The sequence below is a fragment of the Aplosporella prunicola genome (genome assembly GCF_010093885.1).
Source record: "Aplosporella prunicola CBS 121167 unplaced genomic scaffold K452scaffold_11, whole genome shotgun sequence".
Lineage (NCBI taxonomy): Eukaryota > Fungi > Ascomycota > Dothideomycetes > Botryosphaeriales > Aplosporellaceae > Aplosporella > Aplosporella prunicola.
In genome coordinates, this window is record NW_022983539.1 from 166,652 (window position 1) to 192,579 (window position 25,928).

The 25,928-nt window shown below is 55.4% G+C and overlaps 8 protein-coding genes across 8 annotated transcripts; 2 read left to right on the forward strand and 6 right to left on the reverse strand.

The window, feature by feature from the left end:
- Window positions 1-320: 320 nt before the first annotated feature.
- On the reverse strand, window positions 321-3,662 carry K452DRAFT_297659 (uncharacterized protein; the record flags this gene model as incomplete). The annotated part of the gene is made up of 4 exons (XM_033542046.1): window positions 321-1,224; window positions 1,270-2,663; window positions 2,709-3,581; window positions 3,633-3,662. 4 exons carry the CDS (start codon window positions 3,660-3,662, stop codon window positions 321-323), a joined length of 3,201 nt encoding a protein of 1,066 aa, XP_033398065.1.
- Window positions 3,663-4,977: 1,315 nt separating this feature from the next.
- On the forward strand, window positions 4,978-5,896 carry K452DRAFT_226437 (uncharacterized protein; the record flags this gene model as incomplete). The annotated part of the gene is made up of 5 exons (XM_033536828.1): window positions 4,978-5,045; window positions 5,129-5,156; window positions 5,292-5,489; window positions 5,553-5,687; window positions 5,747-5,896. 5 exons carry the CDS (start codon window positions 4,978-4,980, stop codon window positions 5,894-5,896), a joined length of 579 nt encoding a protein of 192 aa, XP_033398066.1.
- A 729-nt stretch (window positions 5,897-6,625) lies between these two features.
- Window positions 6,626-7,350, reverse strand: K452DRAFT_17400 (uncharacterized protein). The gene has a single exon (XM_033535823.1). It carries the CDS (start codon window positions 7,238-7,240, stop codon window positions 6,797-6,799), a length of 444 nt encoding a protein of 147 aa, XP_033398067.1. The 5' UTR covers window positions 7,241-7,350; the 3' UTR covers window positions 6,626-6,796.
- A 732-nt stretch (window positions 7,351-8,082) lies between these two features.
- Window positions 8,083-8,544, reverse strand: K452DRAFT_308044 (uncharacterized protein; the record flags this gene model as incomplete). The annotated part of the gene is made up of 1 exon (XM_033543129.1): window positions 8,083-8,544. The coding sequence occupies one exon, from the start codon at window positions 8,542-8,544 to the stop codon at window positions 8,083-8,085; it is 462 nt and encodes a 153-aa protein (XP_033398068.1).
- A 2,012-nt stretch (window positions 8,545-10,556) lies between these two features.
- Window positions 10,557-13,653, reverse strand: K452DRAFT_297661 (uncharacterized protein; the record flags this gene model as incomplete). Its single annotated transcript, XM_033542047.1, has 6 exons — window positions 10,557-10,889; window positions 11,825-12,035; window positions 12,110-12,457; window positions 12,514-13,032; window positions 13,086-13,382; window positions 13,454-13,653. 6 exons carry the CDS (start codon window positions 13,651-13,653, stop codon window positions 10,557-10,559), a joined length of 1,908 nt encoding a protein of 635 aa, XP_033398069.1.
- A 683-nt stretch (window positions 13,654-14,336) lies between these two features.
- Window positions 14,337-15,596, reverse strand: K452DRAFT_318015 (uncharacterized protein). Its single transcript, XM_033544118.1, has 2 exons — window positions 14,991-15,596; window positions 14,337-14,935 (listed from the first exon to the last, which is right to left on the reverse strand). The coding sequence occupies exons 1-2, from the start codon at window positions 15,384-15,386 to the stop codon at window positions 14,549-14,551; spliced, it is 783 nt and encodes a 260-aa protein (XP_033398070.1). The 5' UTR covers window positions 15,387-15,596; the 3' UTR covers window positions 14,337-14,548.
- Window positions 15,597-17,697: 2,101 nt separating this feature from the next.
- On the reverse strand, window positions 17,698-20,751 carry K452DRAFT_308048 (uncharacterized protein; the record flags this gene model as incomplete). Its single annotated transcript, XM_033543130.1, has 2 exons — window positions 17,698-20,601; window positions 20,680-20,751. 2 exons carry the CDS (start codon window positions 20,749-20,751, stop codon window positions 17,698-17,700), a joined length of 2,976 nt encoding a protein of 991 aa, XP_033398071.1.
- Window positions 20,752-21,599: 848 nt separating this feature from the next.
- K452DRAFT_249013 (uncharacterized protein) lies at window positions 21,600-25,928 on the forward strand. The gene is made up of 5 exons (XM_033538122.1): window positions 21,600-22,067; window positions 22,371-22,572; window positions 22,672-22,939; window positions 22,995-25,448; window positions 25,498-25,928. The coding sequence occupies exons 1-5, from the start codon at window positions 21,925-21,927 to the stop codon at window positions 25,707-25,709; spliced, it is 3,279 nt and encodes a 1,092-aa protein (XP_033398072.1). The 5' UTR covers window positions 21,600-21,924; the 3' UTR covers window positions 25,710-25,928.

Genomic DNA, 25,928 nt, shown 5'->3' on the forward strand with positions numbered 1-25,928 from the left:
TTGTGCGGCTCAAGCAGTAATGATTTATGCCACTTGTACCTTTAAAAGAAGTACAAACTGTAGGAATAAGAAAGGATACATGCTCACTACCACGCTTTGGTTCTTGTCGAAAGATATTTTACTAAACTCTGAACATGACTATCAAGCTACTCAGCTCTTCCAGTTCTTTGAAAGTTAAAATTCCTCCACTGTGCCAGCATTGCGACAGCTCCCTCAAGGCTTCTGTTGCGTCATCATTCATATCCTTCTACCATGTTCGTTGACGCCAAAGGACTGATAGCTATAGCAAACGGAACAACCCATTTAAACCATGGTGACCTCTAAGACGTGTCCATCGGCTCACTACCAGCGGCGGCCGCCTTTTCAGCCGCACGAGTCGCCTTCCTCTCCGCAATCCAGTTGGCTATCTTTTCCTTCAGCTCCGTGTTCGGTATCACATCTTCAATCTTCAGCGGGCTCCTGTTGAAGGGATCATGCGGATCAGACAGCAAGTGCGACTGAATGCAACTGCGGTCGATTGTCATCCTGCTCACAGGCAAGATGACTGGATCCTTCATGAGATCGAAAATCAGCGGATCCAAGAATTCATCTGGAATCTCGCCTAAGTCCGCCTCTTCCTGCTCTTCCGCCTCCTTCGTGGCCTGAATCTTCGCGGCCATGTTCTCCCACTGCGCTAGCTCATCTTCCGATTTTAATGCGAAGCGACGCATGATACCGGTTGCTTTCGTGAAATTCTCAGCCTTGTATGAGCGACCGTCACGGGCGACAGCAGTGCAAAAGGCATCCTTTTCCTTGAGATTGAGATACACATCTACAATCTCCGCAAGCATGCTCTTAGCATTGAATCCATACTCTTGTGGGTTCTCGACTTTGAGGTTCGTTTGCCTAGGACCAACAAGCGCATCCAGGTTGTAGTCAAGCATGTCGGCCAGACGCTGCACAATTTCTGGCATGGTGAAAGAGCCGCTGAGCGCCTCGGTGAAGAGCTTAAGCATGCTGACAGTCTCATTGGTAAGAGACATGTAACTCTTGGCTTTTTGCTTGGCAGATTCGAGAGCCTCCTCTTTCTCCTTCCGCTGGTTCTCGTCCATGCCAGGGAAGGGGTCACGAAGCTCCTTTGTGAGGTTGTGGATCGTGTGGAAAGACGAGAATGACTCGTCAAGGACAAAGGTGACATCGTTCAGCAAAAGATTGACGAAACGTACGAAGAAATCGAGATTCACCCTACAATCGTTAGTGGAGATTCCATAAATTCTAGAAGGTACTTACCTGGCTTCGGTGCCAAGGTTTTGTCTGTACACCGGATTGCCCCATACGCATTTGATGACCTGGAAGATTTCGTAACGGATATTGAACTTGTCATAAAACTGTGTGTGCGCACCGGTGCTCTCGCATTCAATGTAGAACTGCATGACGGCATGAAGTAGATGCTCCGTGCAGAAAGAGGACGCAAATAGAACATCACCGAGCACACCCTTGGACTTACCATAGAAAGGCAGAGTTCCATAATAAAGAATGCTGACCAGTCCCGACTTGAGATATGGGTTTTTGATGTAGGCCGAGTTGCGGAGGAACGTGATGCAAATCACGATCAACTCCTCGCATTGCGTGGAGGTGACAATCTGTGGCATCATGCGTGTGATGAACTTGAAGTTATCCACAATGTCTTCCAGGAAATACTCAGGAAGACACTTGAATGCTTCAGGCTGATCCTCGGGAAGAGGGAGCATCAGCTTTTGCTGCGGGTATCCTGGACTGACAAGGCGGAGTAGCCATACGATGACATATCGCATGAACTGCATCGCCCGCCCTTGGGCTGTCTCGTCCAGCAAAACACCTTGCGTGGCCAAGATAGTGCAGTGGCTCCTCTCAACTGCATCCTTGTACTTCTTGAGGGCATTCTCAAACAGCTGCAGCTGAGCCGGATTGTGAGCATACTTGTGCCTTTCCGACTCGAACCTCTCCAACTCTTTCTCCATCCATTTGACATCTTTCTGAAGTTGTGTGAGTTTGCTGTTTGCTGCCTCTGTTCCATAGTGGTGTGCAGCCACTGTCAAGAAGAAGCACTCTGTGATGAAGTTGGTTTCACCCCCAACCTTATCCTTGTAAAAGGCATCCGACGCATTTTGGTCGGCGTTGATCTTCGTCTCATCACTGATATCAATACGTGAATCCCTCCTCAGGTAGTTGATGTCGATGCGGTCAATCTTGGAGAAGGTGGAGTCAATGAAGGGGTCGCACAACCGATCCAGCATAACTGTCACGTTGTTCATAAAACCATCTGATGAGACCTGTTTGGCATCAACCCTCATGGCACGGCGCTTATGGTTCTTGTTGATCGTCGCCGCAAACCAGTTCAGCATGTTACTACGTGCATCCTTGGTCCGTATGAAGCGGTTGACAATGTCAAAGAGCTCATCTTGATGCGTTTGCAGCGTCATTCTGAGTGCCTTTTGAGCATTGTAGATGGCTGACTTGTCTCTGGTTCTGGCATCCGAGAAATAGTTCAATGAGACCTCGGCCTGCAGTGGTGAAAGCCTGAAATAAGGACCCAGCAGTGTCTCATTCTCCAGACGAACCGCATCCAGGTCGGAAGGAAGAAACATGAGAGACTGTGAGAGAGCGGTAACCAGTTGAGGATACTGGCAGAAGTTCCGCAAAGCCTATAAAGTCAGTATCTAGCCATTATAGACTCCCAGCACACTTACCAAAACATAAGGCTTGAAATCCTCATTCATGCTCTTCTTGGAGAGTTCGCGGCTGACCTGCTCCATAGCACCGACGAGCGCTTCCTTGACGCTCTCGTCTTCCTCGAACCGCGAGACAGCCTCATTGAGAAAGTCATGGCAAAGTCCTCGCTCATCCTCAGGGTCAACCAACAAGTGGTGGCCAAGTGGGTTGATCGACCACGGCTCCATCCCAAACATGTCAGGCATGGTTACAGCAAACATGCAATAGCTCATGCAGAGTCTCCGTGCCTCCCTGAGCACCTCAGCTCTATCCGGATCATTCTTGTCGGCAGAGCTTGCACCTCTCGTGCCTCTTGAAATCCTCTTCCAGCAAGCCAAAAGGTAATCCAGCGGCTTGCTTTGGCTAGTGGCAGATTCCAATATCGCCTGGTCCAGCACCGTCGTGCTGAATAGCAGCGGGCTGCCTCCATCCTCCAGATCTCCCTTGACACCAGGCACATACGTGAGCTTGTTGCCGTGCAAATCATGTGTATTCTTCTCGTCCAGCGTAATCCTGAAAACGTTGCCGAGGGTCCTGTGTTGCCAGACCTCTGTCGACTCCCGCACAGCAGGTCGCGGCGACGCGCGTGCTGGACTATCTCCTTCGCGCTTTTGTGGTACCGATGGCTTTGACGTGATATTAATCTTCGGAGCAGGCTTGGGTGTGGCGGCCGGAGGTGCTGTGGTGATCTTAGGACTTTCCGTCCTCGAAGGTGCCGGCGAGCTCTGTTCGGTTTGAGGCGCCGAAACCGTAGGTGAGGCTGCTCCTGAAGCACCGCTAGCTTCGCCTGTGCCTGGCGAAGCTGGAGCCGCTGACTGTCCCCCCAGTTTTGCGAGACGCTTGTTGCGGATCTGTAGAGCGTCAGCTGTGTAGTTTCACACTGCATGAGTGGGGCAAGCTACCTTATCCGCGTCCGACTGCGCGTCAGCCATGGCTGCGAGGATTTATTTCCGTAAAGATGGAGGCGGAGGAGCCTGGGATGGGAAATGCAAGCTGCAGGGGTGGTGGGAGCGACAGTGATGGGTAGTGGTTGTGATGTGCTGTGAATTCACGTACGGTAGCCAGCTCGCCCCGATGATGCTTCGCAGGCCCCAAGGTTGGTACCGACCCCGGAGCTAACGGTCTTAAGGCACTGATTAAGCACACCACTAACACAGGAAGCTTCTAGGCTTCTACGGTACATAGCTAGACAACCAGAGGTGTTTTGAATTGATGGAGATGCAGACCGTGGCATGCCAGGTCGCCCAGATAAGGCTTGGGCCAGCCTCGACAAGCGCTCGGAAGGCTACGAATATGCTTGTACATATGGACATATGCATTACCCTTGGCCGTGTTGCGTGAAAAGCAACCAGATCACGCAAAAGCCATGACAGGTCGGAAGATTTCTGGACAACAGCTACCCGGAGGCCGTTTGGCTGCAGCTGAGGTGCAACGGAGGCAAGGAGAGGGTATCACATCCAGTGCGAAGCAAGCGAATGGGCTGATCTAAAATGTCTCAAGCTGGGGATCGCCGCGTGGGTTGGTGGGCGATTGTCTGGGCGTGCAGAAAACTGGGGAAGCAATAAGTCCCGTGTGTCTTGTCCGTCTGTTTGCATGTCTCATCAGGACGCGCACGCGGTCTCACGGTTGGATGATGTAGCTGCCGCAACCCTGGATCCAGACTTTGGGCACGTGTAAGGCAGGGCTCACGTGCTCAGGACGGTGGGCGGGTGGCAGGGCAACGCCGACAAGCAGGCAGAGCAAGCAGGCATCGGGAGGCTGCCTATCAGCGGGCGCATTGATGTCTCGGGCGCTGATTGATTGATTGATTCAGCGTTATCTGGCGGTGCGCACGCTGTCGCTCCTCTTCTCTGTTGCCCAGTTCTTGATCGGGCTAGACCAAAAGGGGCTTGCAACTGGCCTCCAGGCTGCTCTTGACAACGATCCCGTACGAACCACCCTCACTCACCTCCTCCAGCTGCGCTGCACTTCGCTCTGCAACCTGCTGTCGCTCTGCCCCCGCCCTAGCCTGCCTTCTGCACCGCCATCAGACACTCCATCCCTGGGCGCCAGCTTTGACCGCCCCCTGGAACCTCTAGGACGCATTTGCGGCTGTGTTGTTCGCCATTCAACCTAGCCCCGAAGTACGCCTCGCTTTCTTCCACCACCGCACCCTCACCCACTTCCTCACCCGCGACCCATCACTCATCCGCCCTTCCGCCTACGCCTTCCCCCGCCGTCGAGAATCACCTGTTAACGGTCGTAGCCATGGCGGAAATTCGTCGTAAGCTCGTCATCGTCGGCGACGGTGCCTGCGGTAAGACCTGCTTGCTCATGTGAGTTCCTCCCCGTCTGCCCGCACCTCACGCCGTGCCAAACGGCCTCGCCTCCTCGCCACCCGGCTAACCATCGTCTGCAGTGTCTTCTCCAAGGGTACCTTCCCTGAGGTCAGTTCCCCTGTTCCCTAGCTCCACCTCTCGCTCCGCCGAGCTGCGTCAGCTCCCGTCGATAGCCTTCCGATCGTCACTATACCCAGCGAGACGACGGCTCTTTTCGCGCACCGATACTGATGGTCTCACCAGGTCTACGTCCCCACCGTCTTCGAGAACTACGTCGCCGATGTCGAGGTCGACGGCAAGCACGTCGAGCTCGCCCTTTGGGATACCGCTGGTCAGGAGGATTACGACCGTCTCCGCCCGCTGTCCTACCCCGACTCCCACGTTATCCTGATCTGTTTCGCTGTCGACTCCCCGGATTCGCTTGACAACGTCCAGGAGAAGGTTGGTTTCAATTCCAGCGTCTGCCCAAAACGCCGCTCTCATTTGCTAACAACTTTATCGTAGTGGATCTCCGAAGTTCTCCACTTCTGCCAGGGTCTGCCCATCATCCTCGTTGGCTGCAAGAAGGATCTCCGTCACGACCCCAAGACCATCGAGGAGCTCCACAAGACGTCGCAGAAGCCCGTCACTCCTGAGCAGGTGAGGATGCCTTGACACATGCAAGCGGGCAACGGCAGAAGCTGACAGATCCCCCGCAGGCTGAGGATGTTCGCAAGAAGATCGGTGCGGTCAAGTACCTCGAGTGCTCGGCTAAGACCAACGAGGGTGTCCGCGAAGTCTTCGAGCATGCGACACGCGCCGCGCTGCTCACTCGCAAGAAGAAGGAGAAGAAGTGCGTGATTGTGTAAAGCCAGGACCAGCAGACCTCGACAGCCACGGATTACTCATTGGGTACATGACGCGTAGACCCCATCCAGCCCCTTCCCTCTCTGGTTGTTGTGTTGTTGCTATTGCTGTTCCTGCTGCTGTTGCTGCTCTTTCCGACGTTGACTATTGGGCTTGATATCCTCGAACGAAGCTCGATGGCAACAATGGAGTACGGTCAACGCAGACGAGCGCGGAGGCTTCTCCATTACACATATTAGAGCTTCTTCACTCTCGGCAACCTGGGGCGTTCGTCTTGCGCAGGGCTTTCTCGGATTCACCTATAGGCTGGAGTCTTCAAAGGGACAAATCAGGTTTCAGGTTGATCGAGGCGGCGAGTTTACCCGTGGTTCACGGAATGAAGTAGGATGGATTTGTGTTTCATCCCCAGTACATCATCTTACGACAAGTTTTCCGTAACCATCATCTCGTTTTGCCCCCGGTCCACCCCACACCTGGTCTTGGGAACTGAGGCGAGCTTTCCCTTATATCTGGCGGCCCTCCGTACTACCACGCTGCCAGGAGCCCTCTCCCTTTTTTAGCTGTCGGTGTGTTATTTGCTGCCGTTTTTTCCTTATGGTCCTTTTAGTCTCTCCCCGTCATCTTGCGCATAGGAGGTGTAATAGTTCTTCAATAGGCGTCCAATCAATCCTTTGACCCAGACAGAACAGACCAGATCAGGCCTTTCATCTTGCTAGGTAAGAGTACTACTGCTAGCTTCCAACGCGCGCACACGCACACACAAACACACAAACACAACACAAAGCAGGCAGATCAATCAGTGAATTATCAAGCTCGATTATGGAGTATTCCTGAAAAGGCACGCGAAGCAGGCACGTAGCATGGCACTTTCATCTCACAGAGGCCATAGAAGCTAGCGGACATCAAAGCAAAAGCCCAGACCAAGTTTGACGCGGCGGACGACGACGACGACGACGACGACGACGACGACGGTGATGACGACGGGGTTTCCGGGGGCGAGAGCGAGGGTGCGGGCGAGGGCGTGGGCGTGGCAGACTGGCGGGCCAGAAGAGGCGTCGCGCGGTGCGACGTCCGGGCTGTGGCAGCCGCCAAACCGCAGGCTGCTGGGCAGTGGACAAGCAAAGCAAAGCAAAGCAAAGCAGGCAAGCAAACAAGTTGCGGCGGGCAGGCAGGCAGCGAATGAAAGGCGACAGCGCCGGCGGCGCCTCCGCCTCTCCCCCGCGCGAGTCAGGCTCCTTGTACCTGGGCACAGGATCCGTAGGGAGCAGGGCGGCGTGTCCGTCCGGCCTCAGGACCTGCCCGGGTTTCTTGCTTGCAACTTGCGCTGCACTGCCCGGCGTCGTCATCGGTAACGCTGCAGCATGGCAGCCTCTTTCTCTCTGCCATTCTGCCTGCCTGCACCCTGTCTGCCACGGCTCGCTGAGCCTGATGGGGGCTTCCACGCTTCAGGATCTGGGTGCCCGCCGAGCGTGCGTGCGCGCAGTGCCTGTCCGGCAAGCCGATGGTGGCCCCGGCCCCCTTTATGCTATTTCGCTTAAGAGGTTAGCTGGGTAGCTAAGTGCAGGCTAGCTATTACGGGCTGGGCTTGGGTCGGATGGATTAGGGAAAGGGCGGGCGGCCAATCTGGTGGCGCGGTGGTGGTGGCTGCTGCTTTGTTGACAGGTGCTTTGGTGCTTTGTTTCCGTGGGCGAGGTGATAGGGTGGAGGCGATGCGCGGTAGGTATGGATGCGTTGGTGCTCTGCTGCTGCTGCATTATACCCAGCGTAGGAGTGTGTATGCGGGTTGGGGCTAATAGGCGCGGATCTATGGGTAGCTGTGCTGTAGACTGGCTGGCTGTCATTCCACCCTCACGGTTCGTTTAGACGTACTTCCGAAGCATGTAGGCGCATTTGGCTTAACAGAGCTTCACTGGGTATGTACGTGGCCGCGATCTATCACTCGTCGACTATTTACGGGCGTCCACGCGCAGCCAGGCAAACGGCTAGGCAAACCCTCATGGACTGCAAAGTCACGTCGTCACTCCTCGACGACAGCGGCGGCGCCCGCGCGCTCCACAAGCGCCGCGGCGTAGGCGTACCTGGCTGCAGTACCGGCTCCTAAGGCGCGTAGGTACCTGCTTCGTACCTACTTCGTACCTCGCTTGTCCTGCACTGGAGCATGCATGCATGCTCTTTTGTCCCTTCGCCGTTATCCCTGAGCTCCGTAGATCAATTGCTCGTAACTCCGTGTCGGCAGACTAATGGTGCCGTATTCTGCACTCTTTAGTCTCGTTACTGCTATCACGTATAAAGTGAAAGTATATGCGGAAAGAGCATCGACAATTATATCTAAGTCCCAGCTCTGCTTCATGAATAACGCAGCCGGCTGCCTATGCTGGAACGCCTTAACCATTCTTAAGAAACCGCCCCTACTGGACTGGGTGACATGATGGCCTTGAGCTTCGTACGTCGTGGTCCACGATAGGCCGGGTGCGGAGCTCGGTCTTAGGGTTGAGGAAGTCCTCGTAGCTGTCATCCTATCCTTCGTGATTAGAAAATCGAAGTCTAGAATCTCGATGGGCAATAGGTCTTTCGCTGCTAAATCAGGTAATATTTTTAGATGTGTTTTGAAAGCTGTCTTATAGGCATCGGTTGGGTCATTTGCAACCATGCATCGCGGCTTGCCCACGCAAGTGTCTTCCACCGGCTCTGTTATTCTGTGATAACATTGCTTAAATTGGATAAAACAACCTACAACAACTCCTAAGAACCTGAAGTATTTTGTGTGAATGGTACTTTCATGCCAATTCCCCGATGCTGAGTCAGAAAAAAGCCATATCCAAAGTCCGGGGATTGAGGCTTATGCAGGGAGCGGGACAGTATGGCAGGCCAGACAGACGCTCATTTTCCCCGCCGGCTGGCTGGCTAAATGGTTACTCTAGGTGGAAGGCGGCGCGGCGGCGGAGGACGACGATGACGGCGATGACGATGACAAGAAGCCTGACTGATTGACAGGCGGACTGGGCTGCTGGCTGGCCCGGGCAGACACTGATGAGCCAGAGGCGTGCGCCGAGCGACCGGTCAGGCGCAGACATTTGGCCGTGTCGCAATAATGAAGAGCAGAGCTGGAAGAAGGAAGAGACAGTTTGTCCGTCTGGCTGGGCGGCGCGGCGCCGCGCCGCGAAACGAAGAGTGAAGCGCGACGACGCCTGGATATCCAGGCCGCAAAACATTAACAGCCGCTTCTACCTATCACTCACTCGCCGTTCCTCCTCGCACCACCTTTTCGTTGCCCCGTCCTTCCAGCTTCCTTCGTTCCAGCGCGCCCAAAAGTCTAAACGCGGTGACGCCTCCGGCCGGGCCCTCGCACGACACGCGCTCTATCGACCGTTAAGAAGCCGACGCGCTGGCGCACAAGGGCAGAGCTGCCTATGCCCTATGGCATCCGTTTACGCCGAACGCAGTGCCTGCCTGACGTAGCAGCAGATCCGTACGGCCTACACTACGCCCTTTGCTGAGGCTGCACCTGCTCAACTCGTACAGTCCTAGAGAGGATCGCGGCTTCATCGCGTGCCGGCTGCTCGGCACGGCACGGCATCGCGGTCGGCATCAAACTCCGTCCTGACTTGAGTAATGGAGGTGCTGTAGGTACGGATACGGAAAACACGGCGCAGACAGGTGGGTAATAGTAGATGTAAAACCCACCGCCATGTCAAAATGTCAGTGACAAGCAACTGAGTGCAATAGCGGGCTGCGGCAACCAGCGACAGCGACAATGAGACAGACAGCCGCGCCGCAACCCGCGTCTCAAGATTGCGCGCGCCGCGCCAGCGGTAAAAGAAATTGCGACACCAGGCAGGCTCGAAGTAGCGAGAAGGAGGCGCGGCCAGACAGCCCGTATATGTAGTAGTTTGAAACGCCCGGCCTCGTGAAATTGACACGCCCACTCCCCCAGGGGAGGGGGCTGCGAAAGAAAGAAAACAAAAACGGCCTGGCTGTCGGATATTGCGCGCGCCGCGGTGCAAGGGAGGCCCCTGGACGCCGGCCGGGGGCGGGATTGCTCTGGAAGCTGCGAGAAAAAGAAATGCTCACGCCGTTGCTGTCATGTCTCAAGCCCGTGTCTGCTCGGTTCATGCGGGTGCGCGGTTGTGCTTTTGTTTTTGTGGTTGTCGTGCCTGCTTGTCATGGCGGAATGCATCCGCGCGTGGAACTGCGGACTATTGATGCTTTGGGATGGTGTTGAGGCTTATCGGACTGGTCTCCGATTCCGTCTATGCATAGTCTTACTATGGTCAGTGAATTGGTATTGGCTTTTGCTGTATCGCGTGGTAGGTGACTTTTAATCGCACGCTCAAACGAATGCAACCGTATAAAAGTATAAAAGTATCAAAGTAGATATTCACATGAATTTCTCACCGTTAGCTGGACCTCCGGTGCATCCTATCACATATGTGGTAAACACTTAGCTTATTAAACAGCTGAACTCCACTTTGGATTAGCGAAAGTGAATGGCTACATGCATGGAGCTGAGAAACCTAGAGCTTCCCCGCTTCTCAGCTCTACCTCCCAGCTAACAAAAAGAGTTGGCTCTGCTAACCCCCATTCCCATCTAGAACCCTTTACGAGTGGATGACCTCCACCTTATAATTTATTGGTTTGCCGTAGATAGAGTACTTCGTACCACTAACCCAGCCGCCGACCCTTCCATCCGGCGACAGACGTCTGCTGAATATCGTTGGCCATAGAAGCGACCTCAGCACCGCTAAGAGGGATGGTGTCGCCGCAGAGAGCGATAGCTGCTTCGTTGTGCTCGACAACGTTTGTGCAGTGACTGCCAAACGCGTTCAAGTTCTGGTGGTTACCGTCTTTTCCACGAGCTTCGTTGATGACGTCTGTCACAGATCCAGTGTCGGGACTGCCACTCGATGTTTCGCAATGTGGTTCTTCGGCAAGAACAGCAACGGGGAAGCTCGCTGCGAGGAGTGTGATGGCGAAGATCTTGGTGTTGGCGAACATCTAACAGTATTGTTACTCACTAGCCACTCAGTGATTAGTGTTTGTTGTAAACGCTCACCCTGGAGGTAGTTTGTTTGGCAGGATATGTTTATAAGTTCAGTTCACAGTGGAGGGGATAGAGATGGCCTGCTCCCGAATTTGCACAGAACGACGTGCTCTATATATGCATATCCCACTGCTTCGACGGCCCAGGACGCGGAGGGACAAACTCCGTCGGAAGGCTCTATCCTGTCGATACTTTCCTCACAACTGCATTTCAATAAGTCCATGACCAGACTCTTGCGCCAGCTGAGGTTTGATCCCGATGATAATGATGAGAGTCACTGCAAGCTCCATAAGCGATCTGCATTGGTGGCAGAAATCGGCAATAATAGACCGGTGTTGACAGCTCTCGGGCAGACAGAATATGCCTTTTTGTTAATATTGAACAACTTGTCTTGCAGACGCGCTGGGGCTCGTCGAGCTGAGCTTCGGAGATCGACAAAGGTGTACACGGTAATGAGCCAGTTTCGTGTAGGTTGCTCGAGAATCACACAGCTGTAGGTTGGAGCAATAAAAGGAGAGCAAGTTCAGCGTGTTCGGGCATGAGTGAGGCCGAAGATGGTGGGTGAGAAAAGTAGGGATGGAGACGAGCTGACTCCTACCAAACGGAAGCACTTTCAGGAAGCAACCCGGCGGGGTACATGCTTATAGTACTGCGGATATATAAGTAGATAATGTCATAACTTAAATTCTTTCGTTTCTGCAAAATAACATTTACCATAGGAATTTAAAGAGAACGGTAGGCTTACAGGACAACCACCAAAACCCCGCAAGACACCCACGCCTACGCCCTAGCAAACCCCTCCCGCTCTCCTCCTCCTCTCCCTCTCCCTCTCCTTCGCCCTCTCCACACTCTCCTCCACGCCCCACCCATGCTTAAGCAAGCCGCCCACTTCCTCGAGCCCCAGTCCCGCCGTCTCCGGATAGATGCGCCACACCGTGACCCAGCAAGCGACGCACACAAGCGCGTAGAGTGCAAACGTGCCCACGGGCGTCAGGCCGTCCATCATGGGCAAGAAAGTAATGCCAATAAGGAAGTTTGAACCCCAGTTGGTGGCTGTAGCGAGAGCGGAGCCGAGCGAGCGGACGGAGAGGGGGAAGAGTCTGTGGATGGGTGTTAGTGGTGAGTTCTGTGGTTTTTGAGGAAGGTATGTCTGTTGGACTGGTGATGAACGTACTCGGATTGCTGCCATGGCACATTGCCCATTCCCACAGCGTAGCCGGCGACGTAGACGATCATGGCAACGAGGATGATCGCAGCCCAGGCACCGCCTTGTGAGGCCTCTGCTGTATCATGCACGGCAGCCTCATCGCCCGGTAAATCCAAGAAGTTGAACGCAACAGCACACAACGCCAAGCCAGCTACCATGATGGGAACAGAGTAGAGCAATATGCGGCGCCTGCCGATCCGGTCAATAGAGTGGAACGCCACGAGCGTGAAGAGGAAGTTTGTCAGGGCGATGGATAAGCTCGTCAATGTCGGCGAGCGGAAGCCCACCAGCGCAAATATTGTCGCCGAGAAATACCTGATAAAGTTGTTAGCATCCTACTATCGATCTATCATAAGATTCAAGATGCTCACATCAAACTGTTAAATCCACAGAGTTGCTGAAATCCTTGAAGCATGCAGGCAATGATGAGTGCGCGCCTGTTGCCGCCGACTGCCACTAGTTCCCCGAATCCATCATTGACGGCAGCGAGTTTGGCTTCCAGCCCACGCTTGGGGATATTAGAGTTGCGCCTACTGTTAGCGGCTTCCTCCTCTTCTAGGACTTCCCTCTCAATCTGCCGGACAAGGCTCTCGGTGAGCTTGTCGCTTTGATCAGGTGGCACGCTGTAGACTTTTCTCAACACACGACGGGCTTGCTCTTTCCGGCCGGCTTTGACGAGCCAGCGCGGCGTCTCAGGCATAAATCCTAACGTCATGAATTGGATGATGGCTGGTAGAGCCCCGAGACCGACCATCCATTTCCAGCCATGCGGCGTAGTGGAGTAGAGCCAGCCAACAATGTACGCAACCACTTGGCCGCCGGTGATAAACAGACTGGCCACCGTAACGAGGCGGCCGCGGAAAGGAGACGGAGACAATTCTGAAATATACCTGCAAAGACTTGTGAGCACAACACCGACAAATGGTTTGGAAAGATGCCTTACAGTGGCACGACGAAACTCGCGCTGCCCACTGCCAATCCGACAATGCTTCGCCCCAATATCATGCCCCAGACTGTCGTCGACCATGCTTGTCCAAGCGCGCCCACAATGAACAGCACATCGGCCACCAAGATAACTGTCTTCCTGCCCCAAGCATCCGCAAGCACACCAGTGACCGGACTCGCCATAAGGGCGAAGAGGCTCGTGGCAGACGTAACCAGGGATTTGTCCAGAGTATCGAGAGTACGGGCAGAGAGATCGGTGCCCACGCTGACGAGCGTCGAGCTTATCACGCCGGTGCTACACTCCAGCAGGAGTTAGTTATTGCTACGCCAAAGGCCATGGAGCCGCAATTCCTGTGCTCTACGTACTCGTATCCGAACAGCAGTCCGCTGACGCCGGCAGAGAATGTGAGGGCCCAGATGAACAGTCCCGGAGCTGCCAGCGCGCTCTCATCTACCACCTCTTCCTCAAACTCGGCGTCGTAGTCCTCCGGGTCCGGCAGCGCTGCGGCATCGCCGGTAATGAGCGGCTCGTTGGCCTCGGGTTCGTCGGCTCTCAGGGTGCGCATGTCGAAGTCGCCTTCCGAGTCGTATGCGAGAGCGCGGGGAGGATTAGGAGCCGTGGCTGCGGGAGCGGGCGGAGAGACGCGGATTTAAAGGCAGAGCCAGCACACGCGCAGCTCATTGCTCAAGGCGTCGTCGTGCGTGTGGAGAATAGTACGGGGGACGCGAAACGAGAGGACATAAGATGGGGATAAGCATGACTCGGGTTGGTTGGTCGTGTGCTGTGCTTTGTTGGCTTGCCTTTCGCGGCCCCCGGCCTCGTGCTCCAAGTCTCCGCTCGTGACGCGGCCCTTTTCGGGCGAGGCTCATGCAGCCTTACACACCAGATCGTCAGGGACGCGCTTCGTTCCGTCGGCTTCGCCTTGCCGGCCCTGAAGCCTATCCGTCCTTTTGTGGGGAGGACGACGTCGTCATCGCCTTATCTGAGTCTCGTCACCTCATCTGCTTCACGGGGGTTCTACATAGTTGAATGAGGCCCTTCCTTGATGGCCATTATGAGACCTATCTCATGTTTGAGATCGAAGGATTTGCAGCGAAGCCGCTGATCATCTGGAGCAGATCTGCAACTTTCCATGTCTGTCGAATCGGGCAAGTCACAACGAAGGAAAGAATAGTCCGAAGATGATGCTTCTCCTGACAACAAACACACCAAACAAATCCTCAGAAAGCACAGTAACAATGTATCAACAGTAGGTGTAGAACTTCTTCCTTTCATTGACATCATGTTATTCATCTCCTAAGCCCATCAAACCTCAATTATCGGTACACATATTCGTCCTGTCCAACGGTTGGTAGACCCCTTAAACATTACGTATTTCAGTTTCTCCATCAACTTTTTTTCTTTCCTTTTTTTTCTTTTCTTTTCTTTCCATGTGTTCGTGTAGCAGCAGTCCCTGTCCCTTACAAGGCGAAGACGGCCACCACGAAGCCAACAAGGCCGGTCAAATAGGCGCCACCACGGACGCTGACGGCCGAGTTGCTGCCCTGCTTCGCGATAGGGGTGCTGGTTGGGGTAGCCGCAAGGCCAGTGGGAGAAGAGGTGAAAGTGACATCGTGGTCAGATGCGAAAGCACCACCACTGTAAGACGAAGAGGCAGCGGGCGTAGCAGTAGCGGAGGCACTGCCAGTCTTCGACGCGGCAGCACCGGCAGTAGCAGATGTGAGCAGCTCAGCACCGTCAGCGACGGTAACAGTCATGTACGTCATCTCGGACCCGCCAATGGTGGTGATGGTAAGAGCGTTTTGGTGAGTCGAGTAGTCGAGGATGCAGCTAGCAACCTCGGCGGGCTATAAAGGCAGTTAGTTTCCTTCCCTGTTGTTTCTTTTTCATAATCAAACTTACGTCCTGGCTAGTGTAGGAGTCGACGCAGTAGTCTTCCCAGTCGTCGTTATCGCCCGAGTAGCTGAACGTGCACACAGCAGACTTGGGCGCCAGGGAACAACCCATCGAGTAGGTCTCCGTGTAGTCGTTCTCCTCATACAAAGTGACCATCTCATAGGTGTTCGAACCAAGGGTGACAGTGTAATCGTCAAAATAGTAGTCGCACTTGTCCTCAATGTACGAGTCGTAGTCACAACTCAAGGCAACGGTAGTAAGTGAGTTCTCTACGCCAACGATAGAACCCTTGACACCATCGTAACTGTCGCTCGATTCAAGGCCGGGGAAGAAAACAGCCATGGTGGTGGTCTGTGCGACAGCGGTGCCGGCAAGGAAAAGGGGAAACCCGAAAGAAAACATCTTGAAGTTTTTTGAAGATGATTTTGTAGTTGTCGTTGTTGTTGTTCTTTGCTGTTGTTTGAGGTTTGTCTCGATTATATATCTTTGAAAGATATAAATAGTCGATAAATCTGACTCTTCACAGGTCTGAGGTAAGGTATACGGCTGCCAATAAAGTAAACGAGGGAGTATTGCAATGAAGGCAAACGAGCGACTTCTGCGAAGAGATCGTGAATAGTGATACGAAGAAGAAAAAGACCCTGGAGGTCAGCCTTCCGTTTTAAAGCAACCTCAGACTCCATGGAGTATATCTCCGGATGAAGGATTCTGCAGCAGGCCCGCTGCAATCTCACGGTGAAGCCTCATCAAGGCAGCAGTGGCCTCAGAGAGTAACGCCTCTGCCCACTATGGTCATCAGACTCGCGATAGCGGAAATGCGCCAAGATAAGTAGCGGTTTCCCGCGAGGCCAAGAGACGCCACAACACCATTACCACTGGTGCCGTCTACTGCTGGCTCGTCACGCCTGTCCTTCTCCCCCCTCTCTCCTCGTGTCTCTCCCCAACCAACTGTCTCGTCCCTTTTTCTCCCATCATCGTCTTCGCCTCTTTCCCTCCTAAAATTCTGTCCCACCACGCCTCCGAAGCCCCGCCGGCTGGACCGACATCTCAAAGGCAGCAGCACCGATTCCGGCATAACGCGCCCGCACATACTCTCGCTTCAACAAGGTTATCAGCCAAGGTTAACGCCCGAGCCCGAGCGGCTTCTCCTTCGGGCGCTAGTTCAGCATTGGCAGGGGGCCTGCGTGCCAGGGCGCTCCCGTCCTAGACCCTGTTCGGCCGTGCCGGGGTCCGTCTCGCTGCCATGCATCGTGAGATCAACGAATACCACCGCTCGGTGGCAGCACGGAAAGCCGAGACGGATCCCGTTGCAATAGAGGCTAATGCCTGTGGGTGCCCGCAGTGGTCTTGTTGCGAGCGGTGTTTTCTGCGCGTCGGCTCGCGTTCGCAGGTCTTGTTGCCGAAGCTACGGAGAACGCTCTTCCCAACGCGGGCGGCTGGCAGAAGCGAAAGATTGGGAAACACGAAGAGCAGACAGTGGTACGAGTGAATGGGCGGTCAGCCGCACTAATCGCTTCGGGAAAGTGGCAGAATGCTACAACTTCAAACATCGGAAATGCTCGGGACAGTGTTCTGAACGCGTTCTGAATAGCTGCTGCTAAACCTCCTAACATAAGACCCAGGACACACTGCACTGTCTGCTGAGCACACCAATTAGAGGCTCTTTCCAGGTTGTTAGGTGTCCGCTTGACACTTGTTTGTTAGCCATTGTCTATATTACTTACTAGTATTCCCAATCCTAGCCTTACATACTCCGTATGATCAGCCCCGTGGTGACTGATGATGGGTTGGCTTGGCGGCTTTAAATATTGAATACGAGCCATCTGCACCCAGCCCAAAAAGGCAACCCGTTTCAACTTCCAACGTCTTCAAGACGGGTAAATGCATGCATGACCGGGGGCATCTGCACCTAGTACTCGACGCCTATTTTTGGGTGCAAACTGCCGAGTCGTCACCAACGTGGCGTGTACAACACAACGTTGCAGGAACTCAATCTCATGAACAGCAAACATGCCTCATAAACCCATGCTCCAAATTAAACTGAACTCGTGGTATACTGCTGCTATTGAACCCCTACCCCAACGCGGGGTTCAGCAGCCTGTCATCTTCAGAAACCATTAAACCAATCACACCACGCTTGTAGACCGACGCGTAAAAGAAGACAAACCGAGATGCTTCTGGAAAGAAATAAACGCCTAACCAACGGCAATCTACATGGTGCTGTACTCGCTTAACGCAGCAAAGGGAAATGTGAAGCCACTAGAACTAGGTTACAGAGAAAGAGAAGCAGTATCCGCGATGGCACAATCTGCATCGCGAACCTGTTGCTTGGAGACTGGCCATGACAACCATATATCACCAACCAACAAAGTTGGTAAGCCCCCAGAACGAGCGTTTAGTTTTCAAGCTGTAGGCTGAAGGCGTCGGCGAGGACTTGTGCGCTTTGGGTCGAGAGCCAAGCCTGATGTTTTCGTGTGACGCCGGAGTTTTGCGCAGCTTTACAGCCGCCGTGACGGGCGTAGTGTGCACCAGATTGGATACAGCTCCAACAGGTACTGGACATCCAAGACGCGTTATCTCGACAGCCCGGAACCGGTGTAGGTTTGGAGGTGGACCATGGTTCGTTGACTCCTTGGTTTGGACAACCCGAAGGACTTCCTGATACACAACTACTCCACAACCGTTAGCAGACGGAGCGACCGAGACAAAGATTTCAAGATTCAGCGGCACTCGGCTCACCACCTTCGGTGGCAGCAGGCTGCTCCTCTTTAGCCTCCGTCTCTGGTGCTGCTCCATCCTTCGGTTCCTCATTCTCAGCTTCGCCTTCTGGGGCTGCGGCCTTCTCTGCCTCCGCTGCAGCCGCTGCTTTCCTAGCTGCCGCGGCATCCGCCCGCTTTTTCTCGCGCTCGATAGCCATTTGTGCTTGCCTCTCAAACACCTCTTTTCTAATGCGCTCGTCCTTAATAACGCGTTGACGCTCAATCTCCTCAACACCACCACTCTTCTTGAGCTTGCCTTCTTCAACGAAAGCGCCAAGTTCTCTCTGGAACTCGCCTCCACGGCGGCTTTCGAGTTCGCGTTGTCTGGCTTTCTCTGCGCGCTCAATGGCTTCGAGGCGGCCTTCGTGGTTGGGTTGCAGGGCCCTGACCTCGCCAAGCACCCCGTCTTTCGCCTCGCGAGGATCAGCAGACGTATCGGCGTCAATGGAGCGCAAGTTAGCCCTAGCGTTTGCCGCGCGGTTCGTCGGCGTCGACTGCATTTGTTGCTTGGTGGCTTGTTCAACCAAGCCAAATGTCTCCGAGAGCTTCTCCAGATCATCTTGCAGATCAAGTGCCAACTCTTCTTGCATGGTAAGCATCTCTCTGTCCTCCATGACCATCTGCAGCTCTTGCTCCCAAATCTTAGTCCAGAGAGGCTTCTCCTTCTTAAGGAAGTCTTGCAGCCTCTTGACTTCCGAAGTGGCAACGCTGATGTCCTTAGCCACGGCTTCAAGCTGCCTTGGGACGGGTCGGACACCACGTGAGACGACGTCTTTGCGCAGATCTTCCACAAGATCTTGTAAGTCGTCGACCTTGTTGACAATTTTCTCGGAGTCGTCGTTGAGGGTCTTCTTTCCGCCATTGACGTAGGCGCGACCACTGTCGCCGGATAGAGTTGGAATTGCAGCCTTGAAAGCAGTCGATTTGACCGAGGCAGCCTTTGTGCGAATTGTACCCATACTCGCTTCAATGTCCGCAACGAAAGAGGTGTAGGTCTGGCGAACAACAGCCAAGTCGCGCCTCAAAGATTGAATCTCACTCATTTGCCCAGCAGAATTCTTGGGCGTTGGTGCAGTGGATGCAGCGCTCACCGCAGGAGGAGACACAACCGAGGCACGGGCGGAAACTGGGGGTGCAGCAGCCAGACTGGCCATCTCCTTTGCAGCATCTACCTGGCGGTCGGAGACGCGCTGGATAGCGGATTGCTGGTCGGTGACGGCCGACTTTATGCCCTCAACGAGCTTTCGCAAATCACCAAGACCATCGTCAAAATGCCGCTTGACTTCGTCAAGCACTTCGACGTTGAGCACCAACACTGCGCGGTCCTTGATATCGCTTAAATCCTCCAGTTCGTGCCTGACGCCAGAGACAGGATCCTGGATGTAAATGTCTGGCAAATCTACGCCATTATTATGGGTGTTCCACGCAAACTTTTCGATGAAGGCGAGCTGCAGGCGGGCCAAAGAAAGGTCGTTGTATCCATCAGCGAGCGTGAACTTCTTAATCTTGCTCTTGTATTGTAAGAACAAGGTCAACTCCTTGCCAGGTTGAGGAGATTGGTGAGGGATGAATTCCCCAGGCTGAGGGGTTGGAGACTTGGCATCTCGGGGAGCCGTGGCAAGTCCGCCTTGGGCTGGTTCCTCGACCGGTCCTCCAAGTCCCGCCTCATCAACTGGACCAGTTACCGTCGCGCCCAACTCCGGCTTTTCGTCGCCGGCGTCCTCGGGGCGTAGCTTGTCAGCTGGTGTTTTCACAGGGCTTTCCTCCTGAGCCTCTTCTTCGGGGGGCGGAATTGATGGGGCGGTAGCATCCGCGTGGCTGGGCTCCTCAGATATTCTACGTGCAGCCAAGTTATTGGTTCTGCTGGGCGAAGTGTCTTGTGGTACACGTTGGGCGGAGCGCTGACGGCTAGGAAGCATTGATGCCCGATTCCTAACCGCGTTCATGGAGTCTCGCGCATCCCTTCCCCGGTTGGGCACAGGCGTGGTTTGAGTCGGGAGCATAGGCATAGGTGACGAACCCAGATGTTTCTGGATTTGGTATGCGGAAAACCTCCGCGACGCCCTACGCTCCAACTCTCCAGAGCGCTGCAGTGTCAAGAGCGCATCTTCCTGCTTGGGGGGCGGTGGCGGTGGAGGAAAGTCGGCGACATTGTATTTTGGTGTTGGATTCTCAGGATGGGCAGGCATCCTTTCCTCGTCAGGGTACGGGGCTATTATGGGTATGTTTTGCGCCGCATTGCTGGACAAGGAGGAATTCGAAGATTCGCGGGTGTTGCGAGGAGATTTGGAACTCGCTGGGAGACTGTCATACTTGCTGGGAGACGACCGGCCCGGGGCAGATATTGTCCTCGGCGGCAACCCCGGATGGCTATGGCCCAAATCACCACTGCCGTGGCGGCCGCCGGATTGCCTGCTCGACGTCCGTTGTGGGAGTTCTTCTTCACCCAGACTCTCATGTCTCGAGCTTGTTCCGTTTGTTCCATTCGAGTCCCTGTTGCTCCTTTGTCGCAGCCGCTGTTGCTTCTTCTTCAGGCCGTGCAACAGGTTGATGATGATGTCGCGTATCCTGGGCAGAAACCGATCGAGGCTAGCCTGCGAAGCTTCTTGGCTGAGCGTCTCCTCCAAGATGCTTCGCAGCAGCTCGGGCACGTTGCCGAGGTCCGACGTGTCGACGCCGATGGCGTTGAAGGCTCGAGAAGCAATGTTGAACTCATAGCCAAGGCGGACGTAGACATCTGAGACCTCGCTTTCCGTTGCTGTCCCGCGCGACCATAGCGTCAGGGTTTCCAGAAGCTGCTTGGTGGCGACGAGCAGGTGGGTGACGCTCTTTTCGATCTGCGAGAGCTGCTGCTGGGGCTGTCGGGGAGAGCAATGTCAGCGCAGATCGGGCATCTCAGCCTGCATGGCACAGCGGTGCTGGTGGCAGGGACTTACGTTCAGCGCCCTTCGCGACTGCGCCGACCGGCTGGAAGCTGAAGAGGAGCGGGTGCCGGCGTCGTCGGCCATGCTGGAGGTGTTTGAGTGAAAAGTCGCGTCAGAGTCAGTCGCGGGAGACCGTCGGTTGGATCTGGTCGCCGAGGACGGACTTTGCATGTTCTGGAGGTGAAGGGTGCTGTCACAGTAGGGCCATGTGCCCGTTGAACGTGCAGGCGCTGACCCGAGACGCTTCAGGGATCCGTTGCTTGGCTGTGCTATTCTTACCCCGACTAGGGACTCCACGCCACGCCGGGCACCTGCGCGCGGCCGCCCGAGGACCTCTGCCAGCGACTGTTGCGAGGCCTTAGGCTGCGAGCCCTCTCTAGCACGTCAATGCTCGCACGGCTGGTTGAGTTGCTTCAGCTTGCGGCTGTGCAGGATGCCGACGCGTCAGCCTCGAGCCTCCCGACTGGGCATTCACGCAGGTCCCCTGGAGACAAAGAATTCAATGCCACGCCGGGCAAACCATTGTTACATATCCATAGTCGCAATTAGGTCAAACTACCAGGCCTTGCCCCGGCACTAGCCACGCGACCGGGGAGCTCGAGTGGCTGGTGCTCTGCGCGGTGACCACGCGGCTGCGGATGGACTAAGACAGATAGATTGCCGCCGTGATTGAGTGATCGGTGGATAGATTGATCGATAGCTGTAACTTGCGCGGGCGTTGCTGGGCGGAGGCGACGCCGCCCATGGCTCCCAGAGCCTGGTGCGCCGTCGATGGATGGGCGCGCGACGCTGTGGGTCGTACAACACAACCAGAGCAGCGGCACGCTCGCCCTCTCCTCATTTCGCCCTCTCTCACCCTCCCGCTCGTTGAGGCTGGCAGTTGCTTTTCCCACCTGCATCCGTCTTGCGCGCGGCGCCACGTTGTTGTCTGCTGCTCACTGCTCTCGCTGAAGCTCCCCGGCCAATAATTAGCGCCATTTCGAAACGGACCATTCAACACCAGCTGTGCTCTCCGCGCTCACCCCAGGCCTTACCTCGAGGACATCCTGCCGGCGCGCCTTGTCCCCAGCCTCCGCCCCAGATACGCTCCCTTCATCGACGGAGTCGCGGGCCTTTTTTTTTACCCTTACTACCCCTCCGCTTGCCGCTATTCCCCAGTCGGCCATCCCCAGCTTAGAGCTCCCTGGCCCGCCGCCGCCCTCCTTCCTCCACCTCGACTCCCTCTGAGGGTCCGACGCAACCCTCCCCACCCCAGCCATGGCGTCCCCCAACGTCACCAACGGCAACCAGTCTGCCCCCGGCCCCGGTGGCAACAAGGCGCAACTGAAGACGACGGCCAGCGCCAAGGCAATGGACGGGTCGCGCAAGCAGGCGGGCAGCCCCATTGACGCTTCTTCAAGGTGAGACCGATTCCTCATCCCCCAGACCTGCCGATCCAATGCCGGCTTGGTCGCCATCTGCTACCGACTTGTTCCCTCGACGCCCCCGCGCATGTGGTTCGACTCGACTTCGCCCGAGCTCGCGGTTACACCACCTTCGCTTTTGGCCTCTGCATATCTACCACCTGTTCTATTCCGCGGCTTCGAACGAGCCATTGACCACTGTTCCCTCGATAAGCGCCTGTCGCATCGCGTCGCTGTGACCCGCCCGGTTGCGCCCCAGTACATATGGACAGTGCGGGCTAACACGTCATTCTGTCCTAGGAGACCGCCGCCTCCCAAAGCTTGGAGCTCTGGCAGCACGAATCCCATCACGCAGCGTCCCTCGAATGCACCATTGCCGAACGGATCAAGTGGCATGCAAAAGTCCCCTGCGGGTCCGAAAGCTATGGCGTCGAATCAAGCCTCGTCGGATAACAACAAGCATGCGCATGACCGCATGGTATTCTTAATCAGCAACTTTGTGGTGAGTGCCTTGATCACAAATGACAAGCGGTGGTTTGGATGCTTGCTGGGATCGCCTTGCTACATCATGGTTAGAGTGTGAGGCTGACGCTTCTTCCAGGGACTAATGGCTACTGTGACCCTCAAGAGTGGTGAGCGGTTTCATGGTGTATTCTCGACTGCGTCCCTTGATCATGAGTTGCGGTACGCCTTCAAGATGGTTAAGCGGTTGCCATCGTCCGGCGCGCAAGTAAACGGCGCTGCCGAATCTCAGGACGAATACTGTGGCTCTGGACCGGAGCATTGCATGGCCTTTGACGTTAAGGATGTCGTTAGCCTGAACGTTGATGGCGTGTCCATGGACAAAACTCAAGCCAAGTCTCGTAATGGTATTTGCTGCGATTCCAAGAGTTGGCGCCACTACAGTGCTGACTTAAACATTAGGAACCCCCGCCGGTTTCAGAACGGATACCGACATCTCCGGCAACATTTTGTCGCGCGAACGTGACCTTCAACGCTGGGTTCCGAGCCAAGATACTGACGTTGATCTGTCTCTCGATGATTCTGGCGCAGGCTGGGATCAGTTTGAAGCAAACGAGCGTCTGTTTGGTGCCACTAGCAATTACAATGAGGACCTGTACACGACGAAGATCGACCGTAACAACCCGCAGTACAGGCAAAAGGCTGCGGAGGCCGAGAAGATTGCGCGCGAAATCGAATCTGGAGTCGCCGACAATGCGCACATTGCTGAAGAGCGCGGACAGATTCGTCCAGATGATAGTGGATTGGACGAAGAAGAAAAGTATAGCGGCGTTCGCCGCGAGGCTTCTCCTTTGTCATCAGGGCAACCACACAAATATACCCCGCCCGCCAGGAGGGCTCCGACGGGCCAAGCCACTGTTTCTGGAGCACCCTTCGACCCAGCAATCATCTCCTCACAGCTGGCTCGTCCTGGGCCCCCTGCTACGGCTGCGCCGCAGCCTTCCGCTAGCGGCGCCAAACCCCAGCCGCAAGTGCCCATGGCCTCGAAATCCGACGAAGCAAAGCCTCCAGCTGCCACGCCTGCGGCGGGATCGTCCTCTACGTCGGCCACTGCTGCTAAACCCTCCGATATCACCGCAGCTGCCTCAACCGGACCTTCCCAAAAGGCTCCGGCATCTCAGCAACCAACGACTTCGGATATCCAATCTATCCGAAAGCCTGGCAAGCCTACTGTGGAGAGCGAGCTCTTGGATTCCTTCAAGCAATTTTCGGCCACCGAAAAGCTGAAGGTCCAAGAGAGAGCGCGTCATGTCGCTCGTCATGACAAGAACGTGAAACTGAATGACTTGAAGAAGTTCGCGGCCAACTTCAAATACAGCGCGCCCATCCCGGATGATCTGATTCCGATTTTAGCCAAGGACCCGAGTAAGCAGCAGGAAATCAAGGCAAACTCCCAGCGTGCTACCGAGGAACGTAAGGTTACGGTTTCGACCGTTGCCGAGAAGTCGGTTGCCGGTTCCGCTGATGCAAAGCAACAGCAAAGAGCTTCCCTTCAACCTGGCCACATGCTTCAAACTAACCAGGCCAACCAACGACCGCGACCTGGGCAAGGTCCTTTCCCTCAAGCCCCTCGCGGGGATCGCAACGGCCAAAACCACAACAGCATGCCTCCTCGCAATGCGCCGGGCATGTTGGGTCAGCGTCTTGTCATGAACCAACAACAGCACAAAGCTGGTGCGGCCATGGCTAACATGCCCCACCAGGTGCCCGCTCCAGACGTGCGCATCCCACCAAGTGGTCCCACGGCATCATCATCAACTGGAACGCACACGCCCACCTCGAGCATCTCCACTAGGTTTAACGTCAAGGCTATGGAATTCCGCCCCAACCCCGCAGCGAACACTTTTACTCCTGGTGGCAGCACGAGTAACACCTCGAGTCCCAAGAAGGAGCCGACCCCGGCTCGGACCGCGCCACGTAGAGGGCCCACGTCCAGCTTCTTTGGATCTCAGAAGCCTGCGACAACTTCTGCGCGGCCATCACTTTCCGAGTTGTTCAACCCCATCAAGCGCATGAAGAAGGAAGTCGAGGCGGAGCACAAGACTAAGGAATACGCTGCCAATGGCGGAATACCGCAGGCCTACAGGACCCCTCCTACCTGGGCTGCGGACGTTCCTGACGCTAACAAGGACAAGAGTTACACGGACATGTTTGAGCGGACGCCTATCAGTGGCCCGCCAATTGCAGCGCCCCAAACTGCCCTTGCCAACGGTCCTATGCCCCACCAACACCAGCTCCCTCCCCATCTTCAACAAGGTCACGGCATGCCTCAGGTTCACACTCCTCAGCATACTCCTCGCCACCCTGCCGTTCAACCTCATCATGGCCCTGGTGCACCTCACCATTTCGATGGTCATCATATGCAATTCTCAGCCTCGAATTCTTCAGTGCATCCCTCGCCTCGTGCTGGTATGCCGCCTTACGTCTATGGTCCCCAGATGCCGCAACAGGTGCCGCAATTTCAACAAGCAATGCCTGTTTTCGGTATGAGTCCTCATGGACAGCCGGTCGCCCTTCGTCAGCCTGGATTTGTAGCGCAAGCCCCGGCAATGGGTGGGCACATGATGGTCAGTCAGCATTCTAGTGGCCCTGGAATGTTCGCTGGAAACCCTCAAATGCAGCCGATGCCTCAGATGCCTCAGATGCAGATGTACTCTCCCGCCCCGGGCCATGTCTATCCTCATGGCGGACCAATGCCTCCGCCGCTTGGTGCCACGGGCTTTCCCAGCCCGAGACCACCGATGGCGCAAATGATGACCCACCAAGGGTCACAGCAGGGACATGCCCCGCAGCAGTTTGTGCCCATGCCCAACGGTGGATATGCCCCCGTCTTTCAACAAATGCCGCAAGGATCAAGTACGTATCTAAGACCTTCTCACAAAACCCAAGCTAACCCCCAGCTTAGTGACTCCGATGCGGGGTCCATTCCCTCAGCCGCATCAGGCGCCCTATGGTTCAAGTCCTCACCAGCAGCACCACTTTCCTCAGCAGCATCGAGGGACGCCAGGCACCACCTACAGTCAACCGATGATGGCACAGCACTCGATGCCTCCGCAGATCCCTCCTCCAGCCGGTCCGGGGCCACATGGTCCTGACAGTGGCGAGAAGGTGGAATGAGCTTAAGCTCCGTTCACGAGAGGAGTTCTCGGTTCACAGATAGGTACCTGCGTGGCTGGCTGCTGCGCCGTAGCATCGCACAGTTGGCGCGGATCATGGCCTACACTCATCGCTGGTCTTTGTTTGCTTGCATTTAGCGTGGCTGGGCGTCGGGCGCTTTAAGATGTGCTGGTGAAGGGCAAACCGGTGGCATTAGCGATCGGCGTTCTCGGTGGGGGG

Excerpts from the sequence above, each read along its gene's own strand:
- K452DRAFT_17400 (XM_033535823.1), bottom strand. The coding sequence starts at position 7,240 with ATGACGACGCCGGGCAGTGCAGCGCAAGTTGCAAGCAAGAAACCCGGG.
- K452DRAFT_318015 (XM_033544118.1), bottom strand. The coding sequence starts at position 15,386 with ATGTTTTCTTTCGGGTTTCCCCTTTTCCTTGCCGGCACCGCTGTCGCA. Across the intron at positions 14,936-14,990 it reads ACTCCTACACTAGCCAGGAC|CCCGCCGAGGTTGCTAGCTG; the intron begins GTAAGTTTGATT and ends CTGCCTTTATAG.
- K452DRAFT_249013 (XM_033538122.1), top strand. The coding sequence starts at position 21,925 with ATGGCGTCCCCCAACGTCACCAACGGCAACCAGTCTGCCCCCGGCCCC. Across the intron at positions 22,573-22,671 it reads TCTTAATCAGCAACTTTGTG|GGACTAATGGCTACTGTGAC; the intron begins GTGAGTGCCTTG and ends CGCTTCTTCCAG. Across the intron at positions 25,449-25,497 it reads ACAAATGCCGCAAGGATCAA|TGACTCCGATGCGGGGTCCA; the intron begins GTACGTATCTAA and ends CCCCCAGCTTAG.